Genomic DNA, 26,590 nt, shown 5'->3' on the forward strand with positions numbered 1-26,590 from the left:
ACTTCCAAGCACAAACCGTGCCCAAACTAACCAATAATCACTAACACAAGTGATAATGGTCCTAATATGCCAATTAAACCCGAACACAAGTGTTAAACACTTATCGTTCTCAAAATCGTCCATAAACCCTAATTTTGACCCATAAAGTCAAAATCTCACCAATTACAAATTTTGACACCAAAACATAGTTAACTCGGTTTTATACTTCAACTTAATCCATTTTAAGTTTATAAACCTCATCGAATCGACATTCGGGTCATAATCATCAACAAACCCTAATTTTGACTCTAGTCAAAATTAGTCAATCACAAGAACCCTAAAGGTTTCCAAATCATCAATAATCACTAATACTAGTGATTATACACCATTTACAAGTCTTAAACATGGTTAAATCATTAACCAACCCAAAACCCGCCTTTAACACTTATAAACCTGAATCTTGGTGTTAATCTTCAATTAACAACTAAATGGGTTACATCTATGAATCATACAATCAAAAGCCCCAAAATTGAATGATGAACACGAAAACGAAATTCGGAGTTAGAGCTTACCACTAGTATCACCGTGTAGCTAAGAACGAGGAGAACAAACTTGTCTACTACGCCAAAGATCAAAACCCGCTTCTTCCTTTCCAAAAATCCTTTTGAATCAAATGGGTGTTTGAGTTCTTGAGAGAAATATGAAAAGAAAAGGAAAAAGAAAAGGAAAAAGAAATGGGTGGATGAGGTTAAGTCCCTAAATCTGGCTCAAATGCGAAAAGACCAAAATGCCCTTTTAAAAACTCTAAAATAGCCAAAGGGGTCTGCCAGCGACATATGGCGCGGCGCGCGACTGGGCAGAATCAGAATCCAGGTCTTACAACCACCGAAATCATTTGTTTAGACGTCGATCTAATCTAGGTTTTGCCCTAGGTTTGACCAAATCGATCTCAACACGACCCGTATCTCGATTTTACTCGTTTCTAGTGTATTCCGCTTCTAGGATTGATAGCAAGCGACCTAAGATCCGTCAATATTCGTCTACAAACATTAATAACCATAGGGCTTCTTGCCTAGTAAAATAAAAAAAAACTTATGTGACTTCAAGTTTCGTCGTGAACAAAAATAATGTGTGTTTAATGTTAAAAAGCCTTATTTACTAGCTCAAAAATAATAACTCAAAATAAACTCATACAAGAATGTTCAAACTTAACGTTTTAATATCAAGAACACCAGAACACACGTTTACGAACTATTAATAGGACATAACATATCGTATGATACATCTCCAAATCAAATGATTACTTACGTAGAAACATATAAAAATCATATTTGAAATCTAAAAAAAAAAGTGAACACATGATTTTCCAACTAAATAAAAAGGAACTACATAAAAAGTAAAAGAACGTAACTAAAGGTATCAAAGTTCCCTCAACCCACCTCTTCTCTATTAACAACCAAATCACGTGATCCTAACTGTACTTCTCTTTATCAGTGACTATTACACCAACAAACATAAACAACCAATCCATATTTTTACCCACTTAAACAACCACCGTCCAATTCATTCCATTTCAACACGATGAAACCAACTTTCATTCACACCACCATTATCCTTTTATTTTCATTCTACACTTTAACTTTATCATCATCAAACAATGCAATTGAACCCTTATTGTCATTCAAATCTAAAGCCGATCTTAGCAACAAACTTGTAACTTATTCAGTTACCAACAACTCCACTGTATGCAAATGGCAAGGAGTAAAATGTTTGAACAACGACGTCGTTGTTCAACTCGTTCTCGAGAACTTAAACCTTTCTGGCGTTTTCGCCTCGAATACATTGACTCGGTTGGACCAGTTACGAGTTCTGAGTTTACGTAACAACTCGCTTACTGGACCGATTCCTGATCTTTCTATGTTAGTTAATATCAAAGCGTTGTTTCTTGATAGTAACTACTTTAGTGGCGTGATTCCGTTATCTATTTCGTCGCTTCATCGTCTGCGAACTTTAGATCTTTCGAATAATGAATTATCGGGGAATATTCCGGTTGAGTTGATTAAACTGGACCGGTTGAATTACATTCGTCTTGATTCAAATCGGTTTAATGGTTCGATTCCGCCTCTTAATCAATCTGGACTTGAAATATTCAATGTTTCGGTTAATCATTTATCCGGTTTAGTACCGGTCACGGCTACACTTGCTAGATTCGGCCCGAATATGTTCTCGGTTAATGGTGAACTTTGTGGTGAGATTGTTCATAAACAATGTGAGATTGTTGGTATGAATTCGACAAAGAATAAATCATCCACATCGGATTTGCAAGAGATGGAGGGTTTTGAGGACTTGAAATCGAGAAAGCGTGAGAAATTTGGGTTGGTAGTTGGTTTTTCGGGCGGTTTGGTGTTGGTAATTAGTTCGGTTTTATGTGTGATAATGTCGATTAAGATATCGAAAAAGAAGAAAAAGAGAAAAAAGATTATTGCGACACGCGAATTGATGGAAATGGCGGAGGCCGCAGATGCTGCGGCCGAGGTGATGAGGATGGAAGAGAAGAATGAGTTGGAAAGAAAAGTAAGGATGTTGCAACAAGGGGTGGCTATTAAAAAGAGTGGGAATTTAGTGTTTTGCACTGCGGATTCACACGTGTACACTATCGAGCAATTAATGAGGGCGTCTGCAGAGTTGTTGGGAAGCGGAATGATGGGGACCACGTATAAAGCGTTAGTGGATAATCGCGTGATTGTGTGTGTGAAGAGGCTTGATTCGTCGAGATTAGTTGGAACGACGAATGAGGAGTTTGAGATGTTGATGGAGGTCGTGGGTAAGGTGCGCCACACGAATGTTGTGACGCTTCGGGCTTATTTTCAGACTAAAGATGAAAAGCTCCTTGTTTACGATTACCAACCGAATGGCAGTCTCTTCTCACTAATTCACGGTACGAGGTTCTATACTCCTTTTAACTTTATATAGATAGATAGATAGTCACATCAGATCATGTTTGAACAGAGAAAATCTTATCTGTTTATTAGCACCGTACAAAGAAAATCTTGTGTGTTTATTAGCATCAGTAATCATATAATTCGGAATGTGACACTTGCAGTATCACAATCCACAATGGCACGACCGCTACATTGGACATCATGCCTAAAAATCGCGGAAGACGTGGCACAAGGACTCTTGCACCTTCATCAAACGTGCAACCTCGTCCACGGAAATCTCAAATCATCCAACGTTCTCCTCGACTCTGATTTTGAAGCTCGTATATCGGATTACCATCTCTCGCATTTATTCCACCACGAGTCCAACGCGTACAGGGCACCCGAAATTGAACCAAATCAAGAACCAACGGCCAAATCGGATGTTTACTCATTCGGGGTTGTTTTGCTAGAGCTATTAACCGGGAAGGCTGCATCGAGCCACCCGAAAGTGTCACCAGATGAGGTGGTGAAGTGGGTGAAGTCAAGTAGGGACAATGGTGGTGCTGGTGGTGGTGTGGTGGAGGAGAAGCGGTTGGAAATGATGACGGGGGTTGCAATAGCATGTGGTGTGAGGTCACCGGAAATGAGACCCACCATGTGGCAAGTAATTGAAATGTTACAAAAGATTAAAGAAGCTGCTGTAATGGAAGATTGTGGATTGGATCCATGAATTTGGGACCAATCATAAAATTACATCAACAAAAGTTACGAGTATACCTACAATCTTTATGGTTTCTTTGGTTGTTAAGTTGTATAACTGAAATTACAGTTGCATTTAATTTTTTTATTGACATGTTGTGCAATAGTGACCGTGATCTCCTTATGATAATATGACATGAAATGTACATTAATCTTTAGAGTTTTGCTAATGACGAAGTTAAAAATTAATAATTATAAACATCAATAACCGCGTTACAAAAGTCAAAATAAACAGTCAAAGTACAACTTATTTTTGCACACTAACAACAACTTTAAAGATTATCGTTAGAAAAATTCTAATTATTACGGTATTTATTTAAATTCAAATTCACAAATCACGCGATAAATTGAGATAACATTCAAGTTTTGTTACCCAAAAGTATGTGGGTTAAATTTTGAAAACCCGCTTTCATTTTTCATCATTGGATGAAAACTCAAAGAGATCTCGAGGTAGACTGGTAGACGCATATAATTAAGCATTATTTACCATTAAATAACCATAAATTATACAGATATATAGAATTTTATACTTCAATTTATTACGATCTTATACAATTTGCAGGATAATTTGAAAAAAAAAAAAAAACTATACTAGTGTTGTCTATTAAATATGTTAAAGAGTTTAAACAAAACAAAGAACCAAGATGCAGGGGTGGTGCCCCGGTTCGTGAGCGAGTTGGTCGAAACACGAAAAAGTAGTGCCGAGGATTTTAGGAATTTGGATGGTGAGTTAGGTCCCGGATCGCGAGCCCTACATTGCGGATAGTTGAAATTTGTCTTAGCCAGCAAGTTTTGTTATTTGATCCCTTGTTTGTACTCTCCTATATATTGTAATCATAGCCTCCTATTTATCCTATTTATGGTGTGCACGAAAATAAAGTTTGCGCATGTGCACTATACTCTTCTCCATGTTGGAGTTGTGTGTAACCATGTTAAATCCTCGTGTTGTTCAAATATATCGTTTGTGCTTTAACTATTCATTTTTTATCGTGAGTTTGTGATTGGTTCAACCACATGTCTTGTTGGGGGTCCACAAATCCTAATAAGTAATATCAGAGCTTCAAGGTTTGAAGACCGAACACAATGACAAATTGAAAGAATGGTTGTCGATAGGTTAATGATTAGGCTATCATCGGGTGAATGGCGGGTTTAAGATTTGTTTTGCAATATGTATGGAGAACATGTGAGTTAACTGATCGCGGTGAACTCATAGGGTATGGTCTATGTATCGAGGAAGTTGATCACACCATAATTATCGAAGATTTTGGCGGGTTATGATGTAATCAAGATGTCGTTTGCATTTCGACGGATTCAAGTGTCAGATCTGAGTTCTCATTCGTGCGAAAGAATGATTAAGCTGTAAAATTCAGATGTCCATGCGCAGGTGAAGGAGAAAATTAATAGTGGCCTTGGATCGCCTTGATATGTGAACCTTAATTGCTAGACACATAATGATATTTAATATATTTATTTATATTAATATTAATACGTATTAATAATATTTAATTTATTTAATTATTAAATATTAAATATTTTTATTTTTAAGTAGAGAACAAGAAATACACAAGAACCCAAAAACAAAACCTAGCCATAGAAGACAGATAGTTGTAGTAGAATCATTTTCATTTTGAAATAAAAGAATCACTTTTGTGATTGTGATAAATATAATGCCATGGATGATGCTAAGGACGTCGATATGATGGATTCCGATGCTCCGTCGACATCATCTTCTCCGTCAGTCTCCGATCAACTTCATGTTGCCAGAGGATTAATAAATATTTATATTAATAAGTAGAGAAAAAGAAATACACAGTTGCTCGCCAACAGGTGTTAACAGGAATGAGAGCTATAGGAGGAGAAGCAGCTGCATTTCAAGCACTGACTCGAGCTAAAGAACTCTAGAGAAACAAAATACATGAAACAACCGCTGCTGACGAACTCACTTCATTATTAGCCAAATTTGCTATTGCTGAAACTTTGCCTGTAATGTCTATGTCTGAACCACCATCCACATCTTCTAATAACACACCATCTATTATTGAATCAGAAGCCGTTGAAACTTGTATACTTGCAGAAAGCGGAAGAAAAGAAGTTGTGATTGACGCGTTTTCTGATGGCAGTAGCTTTGTTTGTCAACATTGTTGGGGTCGTGTAAGTAACGACCGCAGAGATGAACACTATGCTTTCTGGTGCGGCCGTTTCTAATTGTTTACATGCTTGGACGCTTGGTAGGTAATACTGTAATAGTAACTAAAGTTAGATTTAATGGTGAAATAATACAACAAAGATAAAAAGAATTACATGTTTGTATCTTTTGTTATAATGAATACAACACTTGTATATTACTACATTTACTACAACTGATTTATGAAAACAACCCTAACTCAAAAATACACATCTACATGCTCTCTAGATCCCAATGAAGAATATACAAATCACCAAATGTTGTTATAAACTTAGTGTCTATTATGATACATCACTTCCGGCAAAGCAGCCGCCTGTGCACGAGGCTTTGATCTCATCATTGTTTCATCGTTATGTCTAATGAGTTCTGAAAGTCTCCATGGTTTCTGCCACTTCCATTTGAACTGCATTATCCATTGATGGTGACTCCTCTTCCATCTCCATAGTTTCCCAGGCGAATTTCCGACCAGCGTTGACTTTTTTAGTGACAACTGCCCAACTGGAACCATCTGCACTTACAACATTCTTTATTCAATATCAAAATTGTTAAGAGGCGAAAAAATGAATGACTAGGCTAGGGTCGAAATTGCTACTTGTAAAAAAAACAAATAATATGAAAAGGAACCTTTCGCTTCTGGTCGATGAAGGCTGCTGCTTCGCGGACTAAACCATTGGCTATGCCAGCTGTGTATCTTAGCTGTTTGGGTGCTGGAACCGAGTTTGGAGATAACGGACCACTCAAGTCATCAGCCAAGTGTTTCAGTGAATTATGTGAATTTCCCTGTTTTATTTATTACAGAAAAATGTTTAGTAGTCAAATATCCAACATATACTATCTTCCAAATCTATCATCATGTGTTTTAAAAAGAAAAATACAACACCTATAGATTTATGAAAGTGATGATGAAAAACAACTCGCAATGATTAGATAAAACAATTTCCCAAAAATTACTAAAATGCATGAAAAAGATAAGAAAACAAAATAAGATGTTATCTTACAGACTGTGACGAAGACAATGCCGTTGCAGCTGTTTCGTCCCGTAATTTTAGCTCCTTCTCGACTTCTTTTCGTTTCAATTCGCTTTGTCTAAGTAACCCCACAAGCTCCTTTAATTGTTCTTCCATTTCCTTCATTTCAAGATCTTTTTCCCATGATTGACACCTATTTAACATAACACTAATCAACAACAGGTTTCCAAGCAGTTGCATAACTTTACAAAATATACACCCTCTTTTGATAATTCAAAACTCTATAAGAAGATTATATTTTTCTTACCTTGCATCTGCAAGAGAATGAAACATATATTGAAGCAAGTTCTTTGCATCTGCCATCGAACGTAACTGGTTCCAACGTCCACGGCTAGCAAACGCACGTTCCCTTTCTTCTGCCTCAGATAATTGCGAAGCCATAGATACAAGTGAATTTGATGAAATGCTTAACATACTCTCCAATGAAGATATTCTTGCCATTCTTGCATTTGGTGACAAAGAACACGCCCTTAGACATATAAATCACACAACCCAAATTAGCTTCATTTCTGTAAGGTGAAGGTAGCAAAATGGGTCGGCAACGGGTCCAAATGGGTTTGGATTAAAATTGTACCTAGAAAAACCATTCTTTCCTCTTGGAGGGCTAACCCCTTTTAAAGCAAATTCATCAACTTGTCTGAGAACCGCTAGCTCTTCTGCAAGTGCAGCCCGTCTGGAAGAAAAAAAAAAAAAAAAAAAAAAAAAAAAATATATATATATATATATATATATATATATATATATATATATATATATATATATATATATAGAATAAACATGTTTATTCGAATATTAGTAATATATTTACATACACTTGGCTTTGTTTCTCATATTCATGTCGAACTTCATGCACATTGACCATCACTTCAACCTCGTGATCAAGGCAACGCTGCAATACCTTCTCATTGCTCTGACAAGGAAGCTTAAAATCAGTAAAAGTTCGTCTGTTCCATTTCAAATTGTCCAAAATACACCTAAATAATTAGTTACCTGTCCGTTTGTTCCATTTCCATTGGTAGTCACTGCAATATTATAAAAGAGATTAGTTGCTATATGAACACCAAATGTATACAAAAGGAACTATAAGAAAAATAAGATATAAATAATAAATGTTTATTTGACTTTAGAGACTATAAAGTGTTGATATTGAAGGTGCATGCCTTATTTACGAAATTTCCATGAAATAATTATTGTAAGAATATTTGTCAATTCTTATAGACTACAATTTTGGGGTCTAGACTTTAAAAAAAAAATAATAATTTTTTTTAAAAAAATACCCGAGTTGTCCCGGGTAGGCTTGCGGGCTTCTAGCAATCCTTTAAGCCTTTTGGTTGCCATTGCGGCCTCTTCTGTCTTCCGCTGAAGTACCTGTTATTATAGAGGAAAAACGAACAATATGATAGTCATGCAAGTTTCGTTTTCTTGATGGACTAAGAACGAGAAATGTTAATATAACTAAGAGGATGCATAGCAAAAAATGAATACAGAAGCTACTTGAAGAATCTCACCATTTTTTGACGTTGATTTAGGGCCTGTAGTTTGTGTCTTTCGTATTCATTCCTTCTCCCTTCTTTCTTTAGCTGCAATTAATAACAAAATATGTCTTTGAGTAAAATAGCTTCATTTGGGACAGGTATTATCTCAAACGGGTCAAATATAACATAGAAATACATCAAATGGGATGTAAGGGTCAAATAGATCGAAAGTACCCTAAGGGTACTTTAATGCATGTAAACCCCTCCATCGCTTACTGAAGAAAAGATCAGAATAATAGCATAATAACATTTTTTTTATCGTATTGAAGATGCTAAATTTACATAAGTCCATACTTATTGAACAGAAATCAATTTATATCAACCCAGAGACATAAACACACCTCCATTTGTATAAGATATAATGACCCTTTACTTGACTTCTCATTTTGCCTCCTTTAAATTGAACTATAAATACATATATTATACCTGCAGAAGTTCTTTCTCACGAGATGCTTTCCACTGGCGGAATTGTTCCGCCTCTTGTTTTATCTTATGTTGTAGTTGAACCTAAAACCATATTTATGTTAGTACATAAATTAATATAAGAAAATATTTATAATTAGGAAATTTTATTTCTATTTCCACCTTTTGTGCCTTAATGAATTGTATTTCATCTTGTAATCTTTTCGCTGCTTCATCACTCTTTTGTTTTTGCCTCAAAAGCTGAACTTGATTCTCTTGTTTCTTCTTAAGCTCCTGAATCTGAAACGCAAAGAATTTCAGAACACTTAAAATAATAACGAGGTTCTTGCAAATTCATTATAGGTAGTAAAAAAGGTGGGTTTGGTAATGGGTGGCGGGTTGGGATGACCCCAAAAACCTTCTGTCAAGAATATTGGAAATTTAATCTAGATGATTAGTGTGTCAAAGTGTGAACTTCCTTTAGAGGTGTCAAAACAGGCTGAACGAAAAAAAAAACAGATATATTTATAAAATTTAATTAGTTAGGTGGTTTTATATAGACATTCTAACTGATTTTCTACTCATTTGATCTGTTTCCTGTAAAGCTAACTTTTTTGATGTAGCCAGTTAGAGATGAAACAGACCCAAATTGACCCATTAAAATATTGACGGGTAGAAATTCCAGAGCACATATATTTGACTATGAACCTGCGATTCAAGAGACTTCAATTTATGCGAGTGCAAATCTCGAACTTTTTGTGCTTGAGCATCTGAAGAAGCAGAAAGGCTTTCAAGTTCAGTTAGCAATCTATCCCTTTCTATCTGCATTAAAAAAACAAATAATAATAATAATAATAAACAAATAAATAATATCTTAAACTGGCTGAACTTGTAAATTGTAGTTTGCTTGGGTTATATGCCCTACCTGCACTGCCCGCTTCTCGTCCTCAAGTTCCATAATCTTCTTTCCAAAATGTTGCTTAAGAGTCATGGTATCGGATCCTTCAAAAAGTCTCATTTCCGACTACAGAAAATGATTAAATACATATATAATAATTTATATGATTTATAACAATGAATATACACAGATGCACACAAGAAATATAATATCAAACCTCTTTCTGTTCTAAACGTTTATTTAATTCATGCAACTCCTTGTCCATAGAGTCTTGTAAAAGAGTATGCTCCCATTCTTTAGCTGCTTCTTCCTCTATCACCCCCGAATCGCCTATAATTATATTATAAATTTAGTAAACATATTTGGTACACTATAATTTATATAAATAAGTTTGGACAAAAATTATTTCGTGTAAACCTAACCAACCAAATCATTAAACATGCACATTTTTTACCTGAACCCACTATGTCCTGTTACCTAACCCGTCCTAAATGACCATTTTCCATGATAAATGTAAAATGTGAATGAGTATGTAGACATACATACCACTTTCACTCATCTGATAATCAGAAGAATCGACATTCTTCAAACCACATTTAAGCTCTTCATTTTTCACGCAAATCGAATTACCTACCTGCAAATATTGAAAAGAAATCAAATAAGATAAAATTTCTTGCAGCAAAAATAATGATATTTTATGAAGGGTCAAGAAGTTATTGAAGATTGAATATTTTAGCAACCTTTTCAGATTGATCAATGGCTACACCTCTGCTTCGGTATTCATGAAGTTCCCTACATAGATTCTGATTAGTAGCTTCAAGCCAAGAAATCCGTTCCCGAAGAACCTGAATAAGTTTATCACACAATAATTTTTGCAGAAATTAAAAATGAAGTTTTTCCACATAATAAAAAAATGAAAAATTTGTGTTGTTATTATACCTGTAGTTCTATTGAAGAACCTCCACCACGAGCACAAAGTTCTGCTTGCAAAAATTCTAACTGTTGACGCATTTTTAACATTTCACTAGACACTGGATCCCTATTCACCTGTTCAACATTTAAAGTAATTTTATAAAATAATCTGTTAAAATAATAATAATAATAAAAAAATCACTATCTTACCACAGGCTTATTCTGGATATTCCGAGCTCGGTTCGCATACTTTAATGTGTTAAGCGTTTCCTCAGCATTTATATCAGCAGGACTAACACAAGCTGGAATTGGATGAAGATAACGATTTCAGAAAATAAATAACAGACAACGTTAAAACTAGAACAGGTTTGTGGGTTTTGATGTTACCAATCATAACAGTTCTGCTGTTCCCACCGAGTGAGTCCTGCCAGTTCAACAAAGCATTGATTTAACTATAAACAAGATTTAAGTTGCAAAAACATGTATATAATAGAGATGTTTAGTTCGATTCGAGTACTTATGTGAGCATTGATTTGATTTGGGTTTATCTCAAACGGGTCAAATCAATAATATATAGCTGAATATAAGTAAGTGAAGTATGTCCAACAGCCTCAAACATAGCGTTTTTAATATAAGATTACTGTTTTTAAACACCATTTTTTGCAAGATTTTTAAAAGGACAAAAAATTGTTTGGAGTTTGACCGAACCCAACTGGGTCAATATGAACCATACTAAATGACCCATTTCAGTCTTAAAGTTGTTTCAATCTGTTACCAAGCCCACCCTACTCATGTATCCTACTTGATATCCATTACTGAGCATAATAACATGTCCAACCTGCAAGAGACGAGTAAGTTTACTATCTCGATATGGAACATGAGCACCTTCTTTACGTTTTTTCTCATCACCAAGGGCACTAATGACATTTCCAAGTGCAAGAAGGCCTTTGTTAATATGAACTCCTGTTCAATGAATCAAGTTATCAACAATGGTCATTCTAAGCATTGACACTTCAAATATAAATAATAAAACTCATCATCACTCACCTTCTTTGAAACGCATACCATCAGAACCGGTTCTTTTAGCTCGTTCAGATCCAGCGAGATCAACTAAATGCAATTTTGCGCAAAGATATTCATCACACATTGAATCATTTGAGTTGTTATCACCAGAGTTTGGTTTTCGCATTTGCTCTAATGTGATCGTGAAGATTGCGTGTGATCGACTGCATTAAGAGTTAAAATCAAGAAATATACTTGCTTACAAAGACAATTGAAATAAAAAATATATTGAAATTTAACCTTGATTGATTATTCATATTTGTACTCCCTGTTGCCCTGCTCAATGATCCATGCTCAAGACAATCAGTCATTTCTTTAAGTGTCTTTACACTACATTCGGTCGATCCCGCAAGCGTTATAACACCATTAGACGTTTCACGAATTTGAATCGGTGGTTTTCCAGGACTATTCAATTTCCCTGTCGGCACATTTGTTATCTCCGACTTGTTATCCAACAAGTCATGTACTTCTTCTTTTAAAATCTTCATAAATAAAAAACAAAACAACACTAGTAAAATTTATATTTACCTTCTATATTCTATTTTCTATTTCTATATATATGAAAGAGTAATATATACTATATATTTACAGATTTGCATACCTCAATATAAGAAACGTTCAATTGGAACTCTATTTGATTTTGTAAACTTTCAATTTTGTTGAATAAAGCATGCATAGCTTGAGGAATAAGCCCAGTTTGGCAACCATCTTTGAATCCAGTGCCCATTGTGTATGTCTTGCCTGAGCCCGTCTGAAACACTTAAAATGTCAATCTTTATATCTAATAATCAACATCAAATAATCAGTTTCAAGCCAATGGGGCTTTGCCTCATTGGTCACCATGTTAACATGGTGTTCGAGGAGACCAGGGTTCGAGTCTCGGGGGGGGGGGATTTTCGTGAATTAACTCTAACCACTAACATTGCCTTTCAAAAAAAAAAAAAATAATCAGTTTCAAAACGCAAAATCCAAACACTCCGATAATTTTCATAATTCACCCTTAAATAGTTATACCTGGCCATAGGCTAGAACAGTAGCATTATATCCTTGAAATAGACCATCAACAAGGGGTGAAACACAGTCTTCAAACATGGCTGATGATGGTGAACCACTACTTCCATACACATGATCAAAAGTGAACGAATGTGTACCTAATTGCACCTGAAACAGATTAAAAATTTAAGTTATGTACTAATAATAAACAACAATTCGTTTCATATTATTTAATTATTTAATTAATAAGTAATACTCAACAAAAACTTCTTGACTGATTAAAAAAATCTCATAAATTTTAAAGAACTTGGTAATAATCCCCAATTTATATAAAAAAACAACATTTCTTATTTCTTACAAACACCATAATAATAATTAAAAAAAAAAAAAATACATTCATCAATCAATTAGTTAAACAGAAAAGAAAGAAGAAAAAAAAAACACAATCCTACTAAATTGCTGTAACCGAAACACTATAAACTGCATCAATTCACACACTGAGATCTATTAGATCTTCTATAACCTGATTGACGCAACTGAAATTACATAATTAAAATAAAATAATAATTAATCAAAATTGGAGTGACATTGCATGAGCCAGAGTAACAGATAGGTAATTCACCTGAGGTTTCCCCGGTACAACCGTGATACAATCTTTACACGCTTGAAGCTTTTCGTCTCCAATTAAAGGTCTTATATGCACCGCTACTTTCACACAACAATCATCGGCCGCCGTAGCAGCTATCGCCGGAACCGTATCCATCATACAATTATAATACAATTATAATACAATTATCAAATGGTTAACGCCAGCCGTTAATGGTAGCGATTTTAAGTTGTTTGTAAATTGAGGGAGTAATTTTATTTTTATGGAGGTTTTTTAGAGTAGTTCTAACAGCAGGGGAACCAACTAAATCATATAACACACACCAAACTGTGTTTGTATGTGAGAGAGAAGAAAGTAAAATTAAATAAAAAAGGAAAAAAAGAAAGGGTAGGTTGGGAAATAAATGTGTTAATTGTGAGTTTAGTAGACAGCTGACCGGAAACGGCTTTCATTGTCCGCGTTTGTAGGCGAGGAATTTACCGAAGTACCCCTTGTGTTTTCCCGGGAATGATTATTATCAGTGGTGGTGATTATTAAAGAATAAAGAAAATAAATAAAAGAAAAAGGAAAGGAGGGGAAAAAAGCAAAAGTTGGTGGATAACAGTAACGCAAGGTGAAGCCACGTGATGTAAGGAGGAGGAATCCCACGCGATCAAGTGTAGGGCACGTGGACGTACACCTTACATATATGTGTGTGTAAATTATGAAAATTTTGTAAGTATATGTACATGATTCATATACATGTCATGATGTTGATGGTTGATGTTTCCTAGTAATCAATGGAACATGGTAATTGTGAACGTTGAACTTAAGCATATAGATATATGACAATATTAGTATATATTTTATTTATAAAAAAATATGGTTTGTTTTATTTTGAATGTTACTACTCCGTACTATTTTTCTTTTCTTTTAACGATGTTACTAAACTCACTGACAAAGTATTACCCACCCATTCAGAATGACGGTAACATTCAGCTAAATGGAGATAGTTTTAGCACCATTTCTACATAAAATTTGATTTGATTTATCATAGATGTTTATGAATGATGTTTGTTTCTCGTAATTGCGTAGTTTTTTTATTTTGGTTTCTTTTCATCGCCATTGTTTATGGTTGTGAGCTCTCATTATGTTCTTATTTAGTTGAACTCGGTATGTTTTCATTGTATTTTATACGTTTAGAGAGTTTCATCATTTTGATGAATCTCTCTTTTGATAATGCATGTTTATAGTTTTTTCGCCAAAAAGAAAAAATAGATGTTTATCAAGTACTTGTATTATATAACTATTAATAGATGTATTTGTCTAGTTTAATTATAAAAAAATCAGTCTACCTAATTTTTAGAAATAACACGATAGGAAGAAAATAAGAAAGTGTTTGGTTTAAAATTCAATGTTAATATTCAAACATTAATCTGTGTTATGACGATGACATTCAACATGAGTAATGATATTTATGTTAAAGTAAAAAATGTAAGTTCATAAACCTACATTTTCTCTAGAAAACGACCAAAACACACAAAGTCTAAATTCAAAGAAACTCGCTTTGTAATCAAAGAATTCATACGATAAACATCACGGTTGGACCGTTGGATAAATCGTCTATGCTTTGTTAACGAGTATGCCGCAAATCGACTGTATCTTTGTCTGGTCAAACTATGCTTTACACAAAGTTAATAATCATAAATATTTTGACATCACTAATGGTTAAAACTTCATCTAATGCGTGTTATATGAGTTTTAATGCATATTATATGAGTTTCTAAATGATAATTAATAAGGTTCAATAAATCTCGTATTTGAACATAATTATCCATCATTAGTCATCATCACATGATTTAAAACTTTTCATCACAAATGCATAAGTGTTTTATGACTTCTCCAAAAGTAAAATTTATCTAGACGTCTTAAGAATAGTCATTAAATCCCGCTATAGGAGAAGCTCCCTCCTACTCATGAGTTGTACATTAATGTACACTTATACAATTATGTGTGATTAGTTGCAATGTGCTTAGACATTAATCATTCTTGATAAACATTTATGTCGAACAAGATGTTACAAGTAATCATGACCAAAAGATACTGATTCTAAGGTCATATCGTATGGTATCTCGTTCTAAAAAATTAATATATATTTTGATTATTTGTATCATTCTTAAATCATGACCAAGATAAGACTAAAATATATTTCTTGCCTAATACATAAAAGGCAACCAGGACGACCAAAAAGCCAGAAAAGTAGCGAAGAACAAACTAGAAATGTCAAGCATTATAGTCGTCGCAAAGAACCTAGCCAAACTTGATCAACATGTAGAGCTGCGTATGACAAAACAAACGAATCTACTTCAGAACCAAGATCAACGTCGAGGTCAAAGTAGAGATCAAAGTCAAGAACCAAGTCAAGATCAAATACTGAAGTCAAGATGGAACCACTTTAGACTTCTCAAACACAACAATATTCAACTTTTCGTTTGAGTCACGACTAGTAATCCGAATAACTTATATTGTGTATGTTTATGTGTATTGTTATGTTAAACAAGACTTGTGTTATGTGCATGTTTATGTGTATGTTTATGTTAAACAAGACTTCTATTATGTTTATGTTGAACTTTGCATTTCATATTCGTTTATGTATACAAATTCAACACAAGATGCAAAGGGTTATTGGGCGACATTTTACATATATTAAGAACGTACATAATAAAATTTATTATAATTATAACACTACTCCATCATAATTTCTATAGCTACAACAAATGTACGGACCGTTATTAGCAAGGTTGAGTTCTAACAACTTTGTAAGCAACACTCCAAAAAGCAATGGAGCCATGGACGTCTCGGTAGCGTTTTGCATTCGCTTAAGGATGATGTACCCCATGTAACATCCCGTCTTTTTCCGTTTACTTTCCGTTTAATTATTCTAAAATCCGTTATATAATTATAACATCTCCCGTTGAAACGCGTTTTTAAAATATTTCGTTTACGTAATTCACGCACCCGCTTTTAAACTCGAGGGACTAAACTTGCCAAGAAGCCAAACTAGTTGACTAGGTCAACTAGTCAAGCTCCCTCCTCCACTCATTCAATCACTCCACTTAATACTTCCATCTTCTTTTTGCTCTCAAACTTTCAAACAAAGAATCATCATCCATTTTGAATCTAGCAAGCGTTCTTCAAAACAAATTACATATTTGGAATCCTTGCATCCTCCTCTTCGAATCCATACCAACTTCATCTCATTTGGGTAACTTTCTAAAAACACTAGATTTTATGTTCTTGATGTTTTTGACTTATAAAAGTGTTAGTTAGTGTCTATGGCTCGAGTCTAACATGAATATATGATTTGTATGCTCGATCTTGTTATTTTAGTGTAACTAGCATGAACTTGAATATGTGTGTGTTTAATCTCGAGTTTTGGTTGTTTGAATGTTGTTATATGTCAAAAGTTCATGTATTAAATGCGTTACTAGCATCATTAGCTTCAATTTGATGTGTAGGTTGATTAAGAAAACTTAACTAACATGATTATTGATTTTGTGATTTTAGTTAGGGTTTGATAGACTTAATTATGAACTTTTGATGCATTGAATGCTATGAAATGTTATTGGTAAGTGACTAGTTGTATTGTATGCGTAATTACCTACGAAACGGCGTATTATATGTGTGTGTTAAGTTTCTGAATCATTGATTGCATTTATGAACTTGAATGTCATTATTGATGAACATTTAATGTGGTTTTGATTGTTGTAAATGCTAGAATTGATTGATGATGTGTGGTTAGTTGCATTCCTTGTTAAAATACCTTTCCAACAATGTATGGTATGCGTTTGGAATGTTTTCGGATCATAAAAGGTGTTTGGGTGAAGTTTGATTCGTGCACTTGTGAAATTTAGCAAGCAGGATCTGTATACCAATTTGGACGCCATCCAAATCATGGGATGCCGTCCAGTCCTTCATTGATGGACGCCGTCCAGAACTTTTGGACACCGTCCAAATGAACTGCCAGGGACTGTCCAACTTGGTCATTTTTCATTTAATTCCAACTATGCTATGCACCTCCGATTAACATGTAACTTGTTCCAATATGCTCATATATAATTATATAACTCAGAAAAATTGTCCGAGACCCGACCGTGTTGACTTTTTCATTGACTTTGGCTTGACCAAAGTTGACTTTTATTCAAAGTTAACCGAATACTTATGCAATTGTTATAACATGCTTTTATACTTGTATCTTGCATGAAACTTTACAATTTGACTCACATGCTATATTAATCGAGTCATAACGAGCCATAGGACTAATTGAACAATTTGACTGACCGTGTTTACCGTTATTGATACAACCTATTTATTTAGGTCAAGACTAGCATTTGTTTCTTGCACCCGTTAACTTTGTGAAGTATATTTATTCTCGTGCACTCAAGGTGAGATCATAGTCCCACTTTTACTCTTTTATACTTATACATGGGATGAGAAAACATAAACGATTTATACTTTAATACATTGAACACAAGTACGAAAACAATCATTCCACGTACGAGTTAGAACAAAAATCCTCAATTCAATTATCATTAGTTACACTTGTAGGGTGTAAGTGAGTAATTATGTTGTGTGGCCATACGGGTTTGACGAACCCTCATTCGGACGGTTCGCTACCATTAGCAAATGAAATATAATTTTATCGGTATAGTGTATGTTCTAACACTATGGATTCAGAGGTAACATTCAGTTAAACCTTAATAATTGGGTGCTCGTGATACAAACAACATCTTTGGAATGCAAACGATTTGGATAATCAACTTATACTAAATCTTGTGGTTCAAATACATACGTTTACTAATCAACCTATGATTTCACCAACATTTTTCGTTGACAGTTTTCTATATGTTTTCTCGGGTCCTTGAACGCTAAGTGATACATGCTTCCACACTCTATTTTGATACTTGCTTGGATGTTGAGTATACATGCATACATGGAGCGTCTTTTGACTTAACTTAAATTGTGTCGCATAGATTTCAATTGTACTTAAAACGTTGTAACATGTTTAGTCGTTGAACTACTTTATAAACTTTGAAACATTCTTACTTTTGAAATGAATGCGACATATTTTGGTCAAACATTGTTTTTAAGACTTATGACCACGTGACGGGACCTAAGTAGACGGCGCCGTCAATGACGATTTTGTCAGGTCGCTACAGATGGTATCAGAGTGATGGTTGTAGGGATTTAGAGTTCATTGGTGTCAACCCCGAGTCATAGGGTACATTAGTGAGTCTAGACTACAACCGGCATATAGACTTGAAGTAGGAATTACTTGACTACTTGTGCATTTATACTTGAACTCTTCTATTCATATGTAACTCTTATTTCATCTTAATCTCACGTAGTTTAATTTGATTGACACGCCATCTTTACTTTATGAGATAATGTCGAATGCACATATGAATTAGGGTAATATAATTTCTGGGATTATATTACGGTGACTCATATGGACGTTCCGACATTATAACATAAAGAATTTAGGGCGAGTCAAGGAAAATTTTCTCTCTATCTTTATTCCATATCACGATTAGTATTATTGAGAATACTAATCAACGATATTCTTGTGTCTTGAAGGAACAATGCCTCCTCGCCGAGTTCCATGCAATGAAACTCCCGAACAAGCTCTTCAACGAATGATAGCCACCGCCGTAGATGCGGCCATGGCCGGTCACTCTTCCAACAACAATAACAACAACCCCAACAACAACAATAACAATGGAGCTGGTAATTCAAACGAGGGATGCTCCTATAAAGCTTTCATGGGGTGCAAACCTCACACTTTCGATGGGACCAGAGGACCGGTTGCTCTTACCCGATGGTTTGAGCAAACGGAAGCCGTTTTTAGCATAAGCGGTTGCCGGGACAAAGACAAGGTCAAATATTTCACCCACACTTTCGCCGGTATCGCTCTCACATGGTGGAATATGTATGTACAATCGGTGGGTACCGATGAAGCCCACGCTCTCTCTTGGTCCGATTTAAAGGAAAAGATGATCCCCGAATACTTCCCGCGTGAAGAGACCTGAAGGCTCGAAAGCGAGCTAAGGAGTTTGAAAGCGGTCGGAAACGACCTCAATGCTTATAATCAACGGTTTGCCGAGCTAGCTCTAATGTGTCCAAACCTTGTAAATCCCGAGCCTCTACGAGTTGAACTTTACATGAATGGCCTCCCTAAGAGCATCAAACACGGGGTAATGTCATCCAAACCTGCTAACCTACAAGAAGCTTTAAAGATAGCCCGTCAATTGATTGAAACGGTGGATGAAATCGTAGTACCGGCACCTAAGGCCGAGGATAAATCGGGTGGCAACAAAAGAAAATGGGAAGCCACTCAATCAAACAACTACAACAACAACTTCACCAAAAATCCTTTCACCTCCGATGGCAAGAAGGGTTATGCCGGATATCTATCTTATTGTAACAAGTGCTACAAACATCATTTGGGTAAATGTGGCAAGCCATTTTGCCACAAATGTCAAAGAAGTGTCCATGTGGCCAACGAATGTAGAAATACCGCTCCCGTCGCTCAAAAGGGGCCCAACGCGCCGAAAATAGGTGTTTGTTTTGAATGTGGCCAACCGGGTCATTTTAGGAACACATGCCCAAAGAAGAAAGTTAACCCCAATGCACGCGGCCGAGCTTTCAACGTCAACACCGAGGAAGCCCGGGATGACAATGAACTAGTCACGGGTACGTTTCTTCTTAACAATTCTTATGCCTCTTGCTTATTCGATTCGGGTGCCGATAAGACTTTTGCATCCAAGACTTTGATTCATTCTTTTAGCACTTCACCACTCCCACTTGATACTACTTACACCATTGAAGCGGCCAACGGAAAACTATTAAGTGCCGACAAATTTTATCGGGGGTGTACGTTAAACTTAATGGGTAAAGAGTTTGAAATTGACTTGTTACCTATAGAACTAGGGAGTTTCAATGTAATAGTTCGTATGGATTGGTTAGCCAAAACGAAATCTCACATCCTTTGTGATCTCAAAGCAATTCAAATTCCTATCGAGAATGGTGAACCCTTGATTGTCTATGGCGATAAGAGTTGCACCGGACTCAACCTCGTCTCGTGCCTTAAAGTTGAAAAATACCTTCGTAAAGGTTGTTTCACAATCCTAGCCCACGTTAAGAAAGTCGAGACCGATGAGAAGCATATCGATGATATGCCAATTGTTAGTGACTTTTTTGATGTATTCCCCGACGAATTGCCGGGTCTTCCACCTCATCGACCGGTTGAACTACTTGACCGTGGTTTTATCCAACCTAGCCATTCACCTTGGGGTACTCCGATTTTATTCGTTAAGAAGAAAGATGAATCCCTACGAATGTGCATCGATTATCGTGAACTAAACAAATTGACGGTTAAGAACCGATATCCTCTTCCACGCATCGACGACCTCTTTAATCAACTACAAGGATCTTGTGTATATTCAAAAATCGATCTCCGCTCGGGTTTTCATCAACTAAGGGTTAAGGGGGAAGATGTCTCCAAAACCGCTTTTCGGACTCGCTATGGTAGTTGCAAATTCCTTGTCATGCCATTTGGTCTAACTAATGCACCAACGGTGTTCATGGATCTTATGAACCGCGTGTGCAAACCGTATCTCGATAATGTGACGTGGATATACCATACATAACTCCCTAAATTTATACAAGATTCAGATATCACAAAAAGCACGCACAATCTATCGAGCACTTAAAACCCGGTTTCTATAGTACTTAATGCAAGTATTCTTATCAAGTTCGTCCCAGGAGAGCGGTGTAGGTTATGTATTTGAAACTAATAGTTATCCTAGGGGTTTTGTTTGATTTGGGGGGGGGGGGGGGGAGGGGGTTTGCGAGAGATTTTGACTAATCAACTAACTTTGCAATAAACAAACTAAAACTTAACAAGTAGCAAGTAACAAGTAATTAAGAAATGAGAAGTAATTAATATAATGGAGAGTGTTCACTTATCTAATCCTCTTTATGCTTAGATGGCCCTTGTTTTCCCCAAATTGTTATCACTTAAGTTGTTTGAACTAGTAGATATTCTTAATCCAATTTTACCTTGCAAATTCACATAAGCTTAGTAACACAAGATCAAGTAATGTATGAGTTGATTATTGAGATTATGCCCGGGTTAAAATCACTTAAAACCCTTTAACCATCAAAGTCACCTAAGATAGTCAAACACCACTATGATGAACAAAGGTCAATTGAAAACCAACTTAGTCTAGAAACACAATCACTTGAAACTCCTATTCTAGTTGTCTAGATCACCAAAGGTGTTGAAGCACAAATTGATTCACTACTAAAATCACTTAAAGAGCTACTCAATTCATGTAATCAAAGTAAAACCAATATCAAACATAGCAATGGACCTCATGGCTAACTCAATAACACTAGCTCATGTATTTTCATTTAAAACAACTTTCATTCAATAGATTAAGGGCACATCTCATGCATTAAAGATTCATAGATAAGCAAACACAAGAGATTTAGCTACTCATAGCAAGGATTACACTAGCAATAATCATAAAAGCATCAATAAACATCATCTTGAGTGATTACAAGCTAAGATTCAAAGATAAATGAAGATAAAGTAAAGATTACAACTATTTGATTGAAAATATGAAAGAGTAAAGTTAAGATTACAACTCAATTTGATAACAAAAGAAAGATTTAGCACTAATGAAGATGAAACTTAAGCTTGCTTCCTCCAAATCACCTTGGAACTCTAATGGATGATGAAATTAGGGTTTTGTGTGTGAAATTCAGAGTAAAAACTGCAGCTCTCTTACCAAATGACCTATCTTATTCTATTTATAGTGGTGAGGAAGGTGGGCTGAATCAGCATCAGGAGCACCGCTTTTAGCCTAGGTGCGGCGCTGTTGGCTTTGGTGCGGCACTTTTGGCCAGAAGGAACGATGCTTCTGCCTCTGAAGAGCGACGCTTCTGCTCACTGTGAAGAAATTGAGACAAAACGTTGGTAATTGCGCCGCTTCTATGTTAATTGTGGCGCTCTGGGCTGTGAGGAGCGACGCTCCTTAGTCAGGAGCGGCGCTTTTGATGCTGTTTCCTGCACTTGTCATTTTCTTTGCACTTTTTGAACGTTTCTTGGTCAATTTTACACCAAGTTAGGCATTTTACCTTGAGTGGACACTTTGGCACAGGAAAACAACTTTTAAACCCCAACGATCATCAAAACCGAATAAAATGAGGTCCATATTGCGTAATAAATATATCTAAATGGAGAAATATCACTCGACAAGTTCGTTATTGTATTCATCGATGATATCTTGGTCTATTCTAAAAGCGAAGAAGAACACGAACAATACCTTCGACTCGTGCTCGAACTCTTGAGACAAGAACGACTCTATGCCAAATTCTCCAAATGTGAATTTTGGTTAAAAGAAGTTCAATTCCTTGGCCACGTTGTAAGCGATCAAGGCATTAAGGTCGATCCCGCGAAAATCGAAGCCATTAGCAAATGAGAAATCCCTACTACTCCTTCTCACATTCGTCAATTCTTGGACCTCGCCGGGTACTATCGTAGATTCATCGATAACTTCTCTTTGGTTGCACGTACTCTAACCGCGTTAACTCACAAGGAAAGGAAATTCATTTGGTCAACCGAGCAAGAATCCGCGTTTCAAATCTTGAAGAAAAAGTTAACCACTGCTCCTATCTTATCTCTCCCCGAGGGTAATGATGATTTTGTTGTATATTGCGATGCCTTGAAACATAGTTTTGGGTGTGTATTGATGCAACGAAGGAAGGTTATTGCTTACGCCTCCCGACAATTGAAAATCCACGAACGAAACTACACGACACATGATCTCGAACTCGAAGCCGTTGTCTTTGCACTCAAAATGTGGAGACACTACCTTTATGGAACCAAAAGTACCATCTTCACCGATCACAAAAGCCTCCAACACATCTTCGACCAAAAACAACTAAACATGAGACAACGACGGTGGATTGAAACTTTGAACGATTACGATTGTGAGCTTCGTTACCATCCGGGAAAGGCAAATGTAGTAGTCGATGCCTTAAGTCGAAAAGAAAGAGTGGTGCCTCTTCGTGTCCGAGCTTTAAACATCACCATCCACATTAATCTCAATAACCAAATTCGCGTAGCCCAAGACGAGGTTCTCAAGGATGAAAACATCTCTCTCGAATGCTTGAACGTCATCGCCTCTCGATTTGAAGTTAAGAAGACCGGACTCCGATATTTCGCTGGAAGAATTTGGGTGCCTAGTTATGGGGACTTGCGAAGCCTTATTCTAGACGAAGCCCATAAGTCAAGGTATTCGATTCACCCCGGTGCCAATAACATGTACCACGACCTCAAAGAACAATATTGGTGGCCGAAGATTAAAAGGGACGTTGCTACTTATGTTGGAAATTGCTTAACTTGCTCCAAAGTCAAGGCCGAACACCAAAGACCGTCCGGGCTACTTCAACAACCTGAAATCCCACAATGAAAGTGGGAAAGAATAAGGATAGATTTTATAACAACACTACCAAGAACGGCGAGCGGTTATGATACTATTTGGGTTATTGTAGACCGTCTCACCAAATCCGCCCACTTCCTAGCTATGAAAGAAACCGACAAAATAGAAAAGCTTGCACAACTTTACATTAAAGAGATCGTAGCCCGTCATGGTGTACCTTTATCGATTATTTCTGACCGAGATAGTCGTTTTGTTTCTAGATTTTGGCATACTTTACAAGAAGCATTGGGAACACGATTAGACATGAGCACTGCATACCATCCGCAAATCGACGGACAAAGCGAACGCATAATTCAAACCTTGGAAGAAATGCTACGAGCTTGCATTTTCGATTTCAGAAAAGCTTGGGACAAGCACTTGCCTCTCGCCGAATTCTCCTACAACAATAGTTATCACGCGAGTATCAACGCCGCACCTTTCGAAGCCTTATATGGTCGCAAATGTCGTTCATCTCTTTGTTGGGCCGAAGTAGGCGACACACAAATCACCGGACCCGAACTCATTTACGAAACAACCGAGAAGATCGTTCAAATCTGAGATAGGCTTAGTACGGCCCGTAGTCTTCAAAAGAGCTATATTGACGTTAGACGCAACGACCTCGAATTCCAGGTCGGTGACCGCGTAATGTTAAAAGTCACACCTTGGAAAGGTGTAATCCATTTCGGGAAACGCGGGAAGCTAAATCCGAGGTATATTGGTCCTTTCTAAATCTTGGAGCGGGTTGGAACCGTTGCTTACCGATTAGATCTTCCGCCTCAATTGAGCTCCGTTCATCCTACTTTCCATGTATCAAACTTGAAGAAGTGCCTTTTCGAACCCGATGTCATCGTCCCTTTCAAAGAACTTACTATTGATGACAAACTTCATTTCGTAGAAGAACCGGTTGAAATTGTGGACCACTCTGTCAAAACGCTAAAACAAAGCCGAATTCCGATTGTCAAGGTCCGTTGGAACGCCAAAAGAGGACCCGAGTTTACTTGAAAGACAAGATCAAATACAAATAAAGTACCCTCAATTATTCGTGGATTTGGAAACACAAGATCTCGAGGAAGAAACAACGACTACTACGCCTACTTAAATTTCAGGACGAAATTTCTTTTAAGGAGTAAGTAATGTAACATCCCGTCTTTTTCCGTTTACTTTCCGTTTAATTATTCTAAAATCCGTTATATAATTATAACATCTCCCGTTGATACGCGTTTTTAAAATATTTCATTTAGGTAATTCACGCACCCGCTTTTAAACTCGAGGGACTAACTTGCCAAGGAGCCAAACTAGTTGACTAGGTCAACTAGTCAATCTCCCTCCTCCACTCATTCAATCACTCCACTTAATACTTCCATCTTCTTTTTGCTCTCAAACTTTCAAACAAAGAATCATCATCCATTTTGAATCTAGCAAGCGTTCTTCAAAACAAATTAACATATTTGGAATTCTTGCATCTTCCTCTTCGAATTCATACTAACTTCATCTCATTTGGGTAACTTTCTAAAAATACTAGATTTTATGTTCTTGATGTTTTTGACTTATAAAAGTGTTAGTTAGTGTCTATGGCTCGAGTCTAACATGAATATATGATTTGTATGCTCGATCTTGTTGTTTTAGTGTAACTAGCATGAACTTGAATATGTGTGTGTTTAATCTCGAGTTTTGGTTGTTTGAATGTTGTTAGATGTTAAAAGTTCATGTATTAAATCTGTTACTAGCATCATTAGCTTCAATTTGATGTGTAGGTTGATTAAGAAAACTTAACTAACATGATTATTGATTTTGTGATTTTGGTTAGGGTTTGATAGACTTAATTATGAACTTTTGATGCATTGAATGCTACGAAATGTTATTGGTAAGTGACTAGTTGTATTGTATGCGTAATTACCTACAAAACGGCGTATTATATGTGTGTGTTAAGTTTCCGAATCATTGATTACATTTATGAACTTGAATGTCATTAATGATGAACATTTAATGTGGTTTTGATTGTTGTAAATGCTAGAATTGATTGATGATGTATGGTTAGTTGCATTCCCTATTAATATACCTTTCCAACAATGTATGGTATGCGTTTTGAATGTTTTTGGATCATAAAAGGTGTTTGGGTGAAGTTTGATTCGTGCACTTGTGAAATTTAGCAAGTAGGATCTGTATACCAATTTGGACGCCGTCCAAATCATGGGACGCCGTCCAGTCCTTCATTGCTGGACGCCATCCAGAACTTTTAGACGCCGTCCAAATGAACTGCTAGGGACTGTCCAACTTGGTCATTTTTCGTTTAATTCCAACTATGCTACGCACCTTCGATTAACATGTAACTTGTTCCAATATGCTCATATATAATTATATAACTCAGAAAAATTGTCCGAGACCCGACCCGAACGTGTTGACTTTTTTGTTGACTTTGGCTTGACTAAAGTTGACTTTTATTCAAACTTAACCGAATACTTATGCAATTGTTGTAACATGCTTTTATACTTGTATCTTGCATGAAACTTTACAATTTGACTCACATGCTATATTAATCGAGTCATAACGAGCCATAGGACTAATTGAACACTTTGATCGACCGTGTTTACCGTTATTGATACAACCTATTTGTTTAGGTCAAGACTAGCATTCGTTTCTTGCACCCGTTAACTTTGTGAAGTATATTTATTCTCGTGCACTCAAGGTGAGATCATAGTCCCATTTTTACTATTTTATACTTATACTTGGGATGAGAAAACATAAACGATTTATACTTTAATACATTGAACACAAGTACG

At 36.1% G+C, this 26,590-nt stretch overlaps 2 protein-coding genes across 2 annotated transcripts; one reads left to right on the plus strand and one right to left on the minus strand.

The window, feature by feature from the left end:
• The first annotated feature begins 1,560 nt into the window (after positions 1-1,560).
• On the plus strand, positions 1,561-3,800 carry LOC139840328 (probable inactive receptor kinase At5g67200). Its single transcript, XM_071830595.1, has 2 exons — positions 1,561-2,917; positions 3,083-3,800. The coding sequence occupies exons 1-2, from the start codon at positions 1,561-1,563 to the stop codon at positions 3,628-3,630; spliced, it is 1,905 nt and encodes a 634-aa protein (XP_071686696.1). The 3' UTR covers positions 3,631-3,800.
• A 2,131-nt stretch (positions 3,801-5,931) lies between these two features.
• LOC139840327 (kinesin-like protein KIN-4A) lies at positions 5,932-13,878 on the minus strand. Its single transcript, XM_071830594.1, has 25 exons — positions 13,297-13,878; positions 12,696-12,842; positions 12,283-12,432; positions 11,922-12,163; positions 11,667-11,845; positions 11,458-11,582; positions 11,007-11,043; positions 10,830-10,921; positions 10,647-10,754; positions 10,448-10,552; positions 10,254-10,341; positions 9,925-10,037; positions 9,735-9,833; positions 9,518-9,631; positions 8,993-9,109; positions 8,834-8,914; positions 8,381-8,452; positions 8,150-8,240; positions 7,863-7,894; positions 7,685-7,782; positions 7,447-7,545; positions 7,120-7,341; positions 6,843-7,005; positions 6,469-6,624; positions 5,932-6,352 (listed from the first exon to the last, which is right to left on the minus strand). The coding sequence occupies exons 1-25, from the start codon at positions 13,438-13,440 to the stop codon at positions 6,116-6,118; spliced, it is 3,111 nt and encodes a 1,036-aa protein (XP_071686695.1). The 5' UTR covers positions 13,441-13,878; the 3' UTR covers positions 5,932-6,115.
• Positions 13,879-26,590: the final 12,712 nt, after the last annotated feature.

Source organism: Rutidosis leptorrhynchoides, chromosome 4 (genome assembly GCF_046630445.1).
Source record: "Rutidosis leptorrhynchoides isolate AG116_Rl617_1_P2 chromosome 4, CSIRO_AGI_Rlap_v1, whole genome shotgun sequence".
In the NCBI taxonomy this organism is placed as follows: domain Eukaryota; kingdom Viridiplantae; phylum Streptophyta; class Magnoliopsida; order Asterales; family Asteraceae; genus Rutidosis; species Rutidosis leptorrhynchoides.

What these genes read in the sequence shown, in the direction of transcription:
- LOC139840328 (XM_071830595.1), top strand. Translation starts at nt 1,561, where the DNA reads ATGAAACCAACTTTCATTCACACCACCATTATCCTTTTATTTTCATTC. An exon ending in TCTCTTCTCACTAATTCACG is followed by an intron (nt 2,918 to 3,082) that starts GTACGAGGTTCT and finishes TGACACTTGCAG; the next exon opens with TATCACAATCCACAATGGCA.
- LOC139840327 (XM_071830594.1), bottom strand. Translation starts at nt 13,440, where the DNA reads ATGATGGATACGGTTCCGGCGATAGCTGCTACGGCGGCCGATGATTGT. An exon ending in CCATTGATCAATCTGAAAAG is followed by an intron (nt 10,342 to 10,447) that starts GTTGCTAAAATA and finishes CAATATTTGCAG; the next exon opens with GTAGGTAATTCGATTTGCGT. An exon ending in GCCTACCCGGGACAACTCGG is followed by an intron (nt 7,895 to 8,149) that starts GTATTTTTTTAA and finishes ATAATATTGCAG; the next exon opens with TGACTACCAATGGAAATGGA.